Source organism: Sapajus apella, unplaced genomic scaffold (assembly GCF_009761245.1).
Source record: "Sapajus apella isolate SASKATOON/1434 unplaced genomic scaffold, GSC_monkey_1.0 scaffold5, whole genome shotgun sequence".
Classification (NCBI taxonomy): Eukaryota; Metazoa; Chordata; class Mammalia; order Primates; family Cebidae; genus Sapajus; species Sapajus apella.
The window spans coordinates 6,560,246-6,570,347 of NW_022436945.1; the positions used below are offsets into that span (position 1 = coordinate 6,560,246).

Consider the following 10,102-nt stretch of genomic DNA (forward strand, 5'->3'; position numbering starts at 1 on the left):
TCAAGCCTTTATGTTCAAGGCTGGTCACTCTTTTCATTCCTGAAGAAAACTATTGATGAAAAAAATTGTTCATATTCCCTAATCAAAAGCTGCACACATACACAAATACAATCTGATTAGGACAAGCCTCCCTCTCTCTCTCTCTCTCTCTCTCTCTCTCACACACACACACACACACACACACACACACACGCACACACATACACACACACACCCATTAGCAAACACAAAGTTATAGAACACAGCATCATCTACTGATAGAACGTCCCATATTTTCTGTTGTGCAAATCACTTCAAATAAGCTAATTAATGGTCCCGAAAGCACTTACCTAAAATGCAAAGTGCTCCAGGAAATGTAACGTATTATCATGATTCATAACATAATTCATGGCTGTGGGCCCCCAGGTAGATACTGAGAGAGAGAAGTAGCAGAAATATCAAATGAGAAAAGAAACACTAGGATATGTATAAATATTTTTAATCAGAAGTCAGGAGATTCCCAACAGATTTGCATTATCCAGAGGGCAAAATACTCAGGTCAACACTCCCTTCACAGAAAAATTTTGTTTTCTCGGGGCTTCTTTTTCCTTTGGGCTGGCTGTGCATTCTAGCAGTGAATGTTCACTGGACTATCAGGCTTACAGATTCTTCTCCTACTGGAACTGTAGGCAATTGTTGGTAAGACTCAGGGAAAATTCTAGTGTTGGGTTGGACAGTGCTGGAACAACTTAATTTCCTGTATTCAATTGGTATATTTTGCACATCAGCCATGTGCTATAGAGCACTGCGGATGCAGAGATGAATAAGACAATCAGGACCCTGCCCTCATGAGGCTTAAATTCTATAAAGAACAAGTAAATACTGAAGATATAAACAAGAAGCAGGAAAATGTAAGCGTGTGATAATTCCTATGAAGAAGGCATGAAAGTCATTGGGGGTTAATTTTAATTGTTTGAGGAAGGACTCTCTGGAAAGAGAACACTTAAGTTGCTCAGTACAGGACCTTCTAATTGCTGGGACTCTTTTCCTTTACTGTCCTTCTTTTCTTTGAGATATCTAATTGATTACTTGCAGATAAAGCCAGAACCATGCCAAATCCTAACTCACCTGAGGTCTCCTAATACTTAGCTGAGTTATTACAGAGAAAGCCACACACCAGATGTCCCCCAACCAAGGGCGAAGGTTCTGCAGTGTGAATCAGCTTGGCAAGTTAAGGCATCCCAAAGAAGCCCTCCATGGCTCCGGTCCAATGAACATTTGGTAGGAGATAAGAATGGACCATCAGGAAGGAAGAGATCAGTAGACTCTTAAAACCAGAACAAGGAGTTTAGAGCTTGTTCTAGGTGAAAGGGGAAGAGGGAGAGTTACATGATCTGATTTATGCTTTAAAAATATCACCTTGGCTGTTCGAGGGGATCAGATTATAAGGTGGAAAGAGGGAGCAGAGAGTGCTGTTAAGGGGTCATCTTGATCCCAAAAAGAGAGACTGGGAGCTTATAATGTCACCAGAGCAGAGTAGATTCCTCTTCTTCAGAGGGGTCTGCCAAATCCTTAATGCTAAGCCTTCTATTTTTAGCTGGAAGACTAAAACTTCAAATTAGGCTGGTCGAATATGAGAAAAGGGTGTGGCTACCAGGGCCACCAAGAGGAATTGGACCCCTGAGAGACAATGTTCCTTCATCAGTATGCTGCAGGAGAGCACATGCAGTGAAAAGTGAGATGATCCAGCCCCTGCCTTTCAAATCTCAGGATGACCATGCACAAACTCAGGCCTTGGTTTCTTGTCTGGTAAAGGAGAACCAGAACGCATGTATCTCAAGCTTTGCGGGTGGATCAAATGAGGAGATCTATCTTATCTTCAGCAACTGGCAGGCATTTACTCCAAAGACAATGGCTTTGCAGGTAGCTAAAGTGGTCTGCAAGGGTAGGAAGGAAATATCACCTTCTGCAGAGAGACAGAATGTGGGGAGACTATGCCTCTCAGGAGTAGATAAAACTAGGATTCTGAAAGGCCAAACATGTTGGAAGTTCTTTCCCCTTTATGTCTTTATTTTTCCCTAAGATTCCTAATTGATTGCCTACAAAGGAAGCCAATACTATGCCCAATTTGAATTGTAATTTAATTTCCTAACATTTATTTTGGTTATTGTTTCCACCAAAAATGGGATAGCTTTTCTACTCATTCACTACTGTTTAAAACAATCAAAACACCATCTTTCCCAGGGCACAACTAAGAAGTAACATTGAAGGGAATTTTAAATACTTTTAATTAAAAAAAAAAAAAACTTTTAGATGACTAGGCGTTGTATTCTATAACAGTTTTAATGACTCTTCAGATAAAGTGAGCATCTTGCCAGGCATGGTGGTTCATGTCTGTAATCCCAGCATTTTGGGAGGTTGAGGTGGGCAGATCAGGAGATCAGGAGTTCGAGACCAGCCTGACTAACATGGTAAAACCCCATCTCTACCAAAAATACAAAAATTAGTCAGCCATAGTTGCTCCCAACTGTAATCCCAGCTACTCAAGAGGCTGAGGCAGGGGAATTGCTTGAACCTGGGAGGCAGAGGTTGCAGTGAACCGAGATCATGCCACTGCACTCCAGCCTGGGCAACAGAGACTTCATCTCAAAAAAAAAAAAAAAAAAAAAAAAAAAGTGGGCACAAGTGTTCTTTAATAAGGAGTGTAATTTGGGTTTTTTGTTGTTGTTGTTCAGTAACCAGGTTATATTTTCCATTTCTGGATACATCCCTCGGAATTTCACTTGGTCCATTTGGAAATTGAGTCAGGCAGTTGAGACACACCTAGCAGAACCACATTAGTGAATGGGATCAATTTCCAAGCCACCTCCAAAGTCAATTTGTCTTAGGAAAAAAAATGAATATATTCACATTAAAAATTCCATAGGTAAAACTAGATTCCTAGCTAGTATTTCTTATTTCAAGCGAGGTACTATGGCAGAGCAATGGCAGCCTCTGAAGCTACACTACCGTGTATCTGACCTTGGACAATTTAAGTGACCTGTCAGTTTCCAGTTTCCTCATCAGTAAAAGTGCAGATGTTAGTAGGGCCTATCATCTGATGTGATCATGAACTGACATACAAAAAGCACCTGGTATTAATACTTGCCCAACAGACAGTGAAAACTCCGTAGATGCTATTCTGTGACTATATATACTTTTCACTACAGGAACATGTGCACGATACACTATGTATTCACCTATCATAGCCCTCTATTATAAGTGTGGCTTGTATGTCCTCATTATCAAATTGTAAGTTTCTAGAAGACAAAAAATATCTTAGCATGTTTATATTTCCAGACCCTGATATTGTCATTGCCTAAAGTATGGAAATTCTTGAAAGAATCCCTGAATCTTGTTTTGAGCATTAATAGTTGCCTACGTTCAAATGCATGCTGCCAGAATTTAAATTAAAAAAAAAAAAAAGTCTAGGTTCATATTGATTTTTAAAAATTTAAAAAGAAGGAAAGCGTCTTGTCAGAAAATGACAAAGGTATTTGTAGTATCTACATCCTTTGGACATTTTTTAAATGCTGTGTTCTGACACTTCAAAAAGACATTGTTTTCCCAGGTCGGTTATATTTTGAGGCCCACCAACCACATCAAGATAAGTAAGTTTATGATTCTTGTTCTTGATCATTTATAAAGTTGGATGTTTGGGGTTGTTTGCTTTACGTTTTGTTTGCTGTTTCAGAAAGGGGGTGCTTGTGTTCCTCATGAAAAATGAGTTAATGTGGACAATTGTAATAAAAAGAGATTTATGGCCCTGTTCTCCATACACTTTAAATTAATTTCTTTCTGAAACCCAAACAAAAAGCTAAATGTTTAAAAAATGCATAGCATTTAAATCCTACATCATAATTTACACACCAAAAAGAGAGAAATTTAAATGTGCATTGATTTTAGGCTGATAAGAATCTGTGTTGAATGTGAGTTGAAAGTTCTTTTTTTTTTCTTCTTGGCCTCCTATGAATAGTTAGTTTGCAGCAATTTTTAATTAAAAACAGTTCCCATAGTAAGAAAATGAAGGGGGGGGAAAGACTTCAGGAAAATAAAATCAATATAAAATCCTGCAATTTGTTTTCTGAGGCCATGGAGAGATCCTGAAAAATAAGAGAGTTTGGAAGTTCTCATTTTTAAAACTGCACTTTTGGTTTCATTTAACATTTTCAAAATAGCTTTCCTTTCCACCACCCAACCCCCTTCCCCCACCTCACCAATTCCCTTTCAAACAACTTGCAAAGGTCTGTTTTTAACACTGAAAATCATTCATATATCTCAGAGTAACAGCAACATTTTTCTTTCTAAATTTCTAGGAGAGAGAAACCTCCAAGTTATCACACAAAGCATTTTTTCTTTTTCTCTACCTATCCAAAATAACTAATCTCATTTTAACTAGATTCCATCTGAACATCAGTGATACCAAGCTATTCCATGAATAAACATGATGTTACAACGTGGAACCCTGTGACTAAAGTATATAAAAATGTAGCTGAAAGAAAAGAGGACTGAGAATCCCCCTCCTCACCACCCCCTTCCCGCCACCCCCTCCCCAGGGAGTTTGAGAGTTGAGCTGAGAAGGGGTGAAAACCAGCAGATTTAAATTTCAAGGTCTTCGAACATTTGTAACCTTCATATTAAATCCTATAAAACTAAAAACTGTAATTCTAATAAAATCCTTGTGCGCACAGCTTCCGATTGTAATCACAGGTTTCTCTTTTGAAAGAGGATGTGTAATATTGATAAAAGAAAAAATCTCAAAACAGGAAAAGTACATAATAGAACTCACACTTTTCTGGTGTTTATGGTTTAAAAAAATTATCATGTTGTGAACATGAAAAACTGTATATTCTTAACAAATATCTTCACTTAATTTCAGACATTTTTGGTCATTTGAATGAGAAGACAAGGTATAAAAAAGTTATCTACTCTAACAAAGATTTGTGAACTTTACTTGATAAACTTTCTTAAATTTTCTAATAACCCCACATTAGTTAAATCCCTTCACTTACAATGATGCCCACTCTAAAGTTTCTCATATATTTTACCTATATTTTCATCTCAGAGCCAAAACCTAGAAATGAAAAAATATATTGTTTTTGCTTTCATTGAAGCTTTTCACAAAACAAATTCTGAAGTCTTCAGAACATATTTTTACATCTTATCTGACTGTACTGTGTGTGCAATGTTAAAACTATATAATTGTGCGGTTGTATTCTTCCAAAATAAATTTCGCACTGCAAGACCATTCAAATACATGAATTTTGGAAGACATGGGGTCGATTTTTGACAGCATACACACCAGAAAATGTAAACTCCTTACTGCTGCCTGGGAATTGCAGTGAACAACAATGATGCAAACCTCAGAGTTTTTCTTAATTTCATTTTAAAGGGTGGGGGGAGCACCCACACATTTATTGATTAAATTCCACTGAGATTCTAATGTTGCAAAAAAAATTTATGTCCCAGAACAGCTAAGCAGCATTTAAAACATACTTTTGTTGTTGTTGTCGCTGCTGTTTGCTTTTTAATACATGCCTATTTCTTTACAGAGAGGTGAGGTCCTGTTAGTACTTACGTACTTGCTTTCCTTTGCCGCAAATATCAGGGATCCAAATGACCTCAGATCAAATAAATGTGGGGGATGTGGGAATGAGAACTTTAGGGACAGTGAGAAGCAGTGGCCCAAAGCTGCCTCATCTCAATAGAAGATACAAGGCCCCCCAAAACTTCAGAATTGTATTTATCAAGGAAGGTGCTAATTTAAATGCACTGGTTTTCAAATTCTCTCCTTTTGTCTACTGATTCATTGATTGGCTAGTCAGCAAATGTTTAATGAGTATCTACTTTGTCCAGGCAATACTTGCTCTAAGTGCTAGCTTTAAAACCAGACTGGATCTTCAAGTTTTCTTCACCATTACCTAATTATTTTATTACAGTTTGTGATTTTGAACTAAATACCATGAGCAAAGAAATAGTGTCCGCACCCTTTACTTCATAATATTTTCTCATACATAAGAAAAGAAAATCTGAATTTTCAATTAAAGGGACACTGTTGATAATTTGCAAATGAGGAACCAGGACCCATGCCAACTAGTTAGTAAGAGTTAGAAGTAATATTAACTCCTCATGCCATGCTCTTTAAACTAAAACTGCACAGCTTCTGAAGAACTTTGATTTAATTTAATTGGAAGAAATTCATCTAACCCCATGAGAAAACACCCTGGGATTAGCCATGGAAGGAGAGCAGAGAAACACCATGGTTCTTTACTAATTTATTTTCATTAAAAAAAGGAGATTTCTAGGAAATTTCCAGAAACTTGATTGCAATTTCTTCATCACATACTGTTTTGCTATATTTTTTCGAGTCAAGTCCATGTTCCAAAAGGAGTGTGTGTGTGTGTGTGTGTGTGTGTGTGTGTGTGTGTGAGAGAGAGAGAGAGAGAGAGAGACAGACAGAGAGAGAGAGAGAGAGAGATTAGGACTTCATGAAATAATACTATATACTATAAGAGTGGGATCAGAAGAGAGAGAGGGAGAGAGAGAAGGAAGAGGGATGGGTAAGTCACTCTTGCCCAAAATGGTTGTATGCTTTGGTTAAATTCTCAAAGTAGTCACTCAACAGCATATTTAATTTTGCATGCAAATAAACTAATAACTCTTGCTGAGTATCACTGTATTTTATTCCAAGCAATCCCTCTACAGAAGTCAGAGCAGCTCTTTCATAAATAACAATTGTTGGTAAAGGTATAGTGTAACTTTACATGAAAAGTTATTTTTTTCAGAGTACACACATCATGATCAAAATTTAATATTTAATGTAAATATTTAAATATCTTAGGAGGAATTATTTGATTCTCTCCTCTTTCCATATGAAATGAAAACAAATGTATGGCAATGTGTTAATGACAGTATTTACTGCTTAGCAAAGGAAAAAGAAGTGTCGAGGCAATTATTTGAATAATTACTTTTAAAATTATCTCATTAAGGAGTGAACAAATGTAAAGGGTTAGCTCCAGACCACAACAGAAAATAGTTCATACCACTTTACAGTGACAGGCAGGGAGGCTTTAAAAAAATCTTTAAGATTTGTAATAGCAAGCTTTATACTCTTGGTTCTTGAGCTATGAAGTAGTCTTTTTCTACTCAGAGCTAAATCTTTAAAAGTAATATCCCATAATTCAAAAGTTTGGAATTCCTGAATTTAGCTCTCACAAAAAATGATGTGCCGTCTTTGCAAAGCATACTGCAAAAAGAGGTATTTTCAAATGTCTTGTCTCAAATGGGAAACAAACATGGGATCATATAGAATCCTGCAGTTTTTTTTTTTTTTTAAATGAGGGCAAGAGTAGGGAAATCTTGCAGATAAGTCTCCTAGCTCAGAAATGGCCAAGTGCTCCTATCTGCAGGAGGATGAAGAAGAATATCTTTCTACAATTCCTCAAAAAACTTTCTAAAACGTAAGATGGACACAGGTCATTTTTAAATCTTATTGCTGTTCAAGAATTGAGCCATAATGGTCCCCGGCCTCTTTTTAATAACTAATTATACTTTAAAAAGACTATTTTTCCCAAATTTCTATCGCAGTTAATGTATACCTGAACTATAAGTCATTTTCTATCCTCCTAATTCTGAAAGCAGGCTATGTCAACCAATAGTTTTTGCAGGGATTTAAGATTCCAATACACAATTGCAAAGATCTGAAGGAAATATACAAACTGTAACACACACAAAGCAACATACACAAAACAGCAAGTACAAATATCAGTTACTGCCAACAGTTCACCACCCTAAGCAAAATGTAGTTTGTACTTCTAGAGAAGCTACTGTCTTCTAGAGAGAGCAACAGTACCAGCAGTCATATTTAGCATCTATGGTATATTAACATATAAAGAAAATAGCAGTCATTAAAGACAATCCGGCTTTTAAAATACATATAAGTCCTTGTCCAGCAGTTAGCCAATCAGAAAGCAGGTCACATCTTGTTAGCTGTATTAAATACACGAAACGTCATGAATTCTCTATGGCTCTGTTGACAATTCAAGCAAGTGTGTTTCATTCTATAATCCAAACTTAATGGGGTCCCTTCCTAGAGTTAAAAGTCAGTCTTCAATCTAAAATTCCACCAAAGCTATGCCCTAAAAGCTCTTTGGCATAAATCTTCTGGGTATTTGTACTCTGCAGAGAAGACTAAATTCCTAGCAATTTCTACTTCCTAAAGCGACTTTGGTGCACCTATAACAAACTCCTTTTTCGAACACTTCCACACAAAGCTCCAACTTAAAGGCAGATGGACAACCCAGCAGCAAAACCTGCCAGCTGAGCTAACACAGAGAAAAAGTCAACTGACATAAAATATTTAAATTGCAGGAGCCGAGTCTGGAGTTTTGCATTTAAAAAGTTCTGAAAGTCCTGTTCTCTCTGCTCCCAGAGTTGCTGACTGCCTAGGAGGCAGTCTCCCTCACAGGCACAAGATCTCAAATATGCAAAAACTAGAGCTGACTTGAAAGCTGGACCAGCTCCTGTCCTAAGGTGAAGTGTTCAGGGGGGAAATGCCGACAGCAATAAGAGAAAGTCAAGAGTCCCCTTGCCCCAAGCAACTGGTTTCTGATATTAACACGGAAATATACAAACATGTGTCCCTCCTGGGTTACCTCTGAGAAGTAGGCAGGGTTACTCTTCTGCCCCCTTTTACCTCAATTTTGGTGACTTTGAAAAGCAAATACAGGTCAAGGCAGACTTCCTCTAGGATTTGTAAAAAAAACCACACACACACACACACACACACACACACACACACACACACACACACATATATATTTTGCCGGATGCAAAGAACCACAAAATTCCTTGGAATTATATCTCAAGAAACACCAACAGAACTGACTCAGAGGCTGCAAAACACCAGAGTTCTGGGGAGAGCAACATTTCTGGAAACCCAGCATGTGAATCAAGTGCTGGGTTGTCTCAAGATTCCAGCAGAAACTGTCCCCTGCTACAAGAGTTGCTGTGCCTGGAAACCCAGCGTTCAAACTCGTGGATTCAGCCTGGCGCTCATTTCCACGTACGTGGTAGTAGCAAGTGGGACACTTCCCATAGAATTCAGCCAGCAACCCTAGGAAAAGCTCATGCATAGCTTAAAAAAAACACACAAATACATCCCCAAGGTTGAAGTACTTACCTCTGTGCGAGACTGCAGTCTCTTGTTCATCTCATAGATTCGGTACTCTGGCTGTACCATGTATGGTGTATGCCTCCTATAAAATGGGCCGAAAGGAGAAGAATAGAAGGGGTCATGTGGTGTGCTGGACATCTTGCCTGCTTTTCGAAAATCAAGCTAAACAGAGTATCAGTAACGTCCATGCAGAGCACATGGGCTGTGTTCTTCACAGTACAAAGTAGACGCACGCACACACGCTCACACACACACAGAGGCAGGCAGGCAGGCAGGCTGAACACACTGGCTGGGAACTGCTGTCGGAGCCCTCTATAGCAGGAGAGGAGAGGGAGAGGAGAGGAGGGAGGAAAAGAGGGAGGGAGGGAGGGAGGGAGCACGGGAGAGGAGGGAGAGGGAGAGAGCATGAGCTCCAGAGAGGGAGGGAGGGAGGGAGGTTGGTATGGAGGAAGGGAGGGAGGAAGGGAGGGATGAAGGGAGGGAGGGAGAAAGAGACAGAGAGAGAGAGAGAGAGAGAGAGAGAGAGAGAGAGAGGAGCTGGATAGCTTTAGGCACCACTGCTTGTTTTTAAAGAAGCAGTTTGTGAAGAGGTCATTTCCTGTCCACACTGTAGACTAGTTCACAAATATAATTCTCCTCACAGTCTGACAAGAGGTCTAAGGTTTGGTTTTAGTTTTTTTCCTCCAGCCAGGACCCTTCACAACCTGATTGCTAAGCTTGTTAGCATAGAGGTGGTCTAACCGCGGCAGGAGCCACTCACCCCTGACAACCACCCTGTTGTAATGTATCAGAAATGTTGATTACTACAAAATACAGAAACACCCACTGTGGTTCCCCCGAATTTGGGCTGGTGATTCACTCACATGCAGAGATTTATTTCAGCACTAATCTCCCTATACAGTTTTGCTT

At 38.8% G+C, this 10,102-nt stretch overlaps 1 protein-coding gene across 13 annotated transcripts in view; it reads right to left on the reverse strand.

Annotated features, from left to right (window-relative positions):
* Nucleotides 1-9,664, reverse strand: part of LDB2 (LIM domain binding 2) — a 392,642-nt gene extending 382,978 nt beyond the window's left edge. For all 13 annotated transcript variants that reach the window (XM_032273082.1, XM_032273103.1, XM_032273100.1 and 10 more), the window contains exon 1: nucleotides 9,200-9,664. In XM_032273082.1, coding sequence (XP_032128973.1) covers nucleotides 9,200-9,331 — 132 coding nt within the window. In that variant the 5' untranslated portion in view covers nucleotides 9,332-9,664. The remainder of the gene's footprint in view (nucleotides 1-9,199) is intronic.
* Nucleotides 9,665-10,102: the final 438 nt, after the last annotated feature.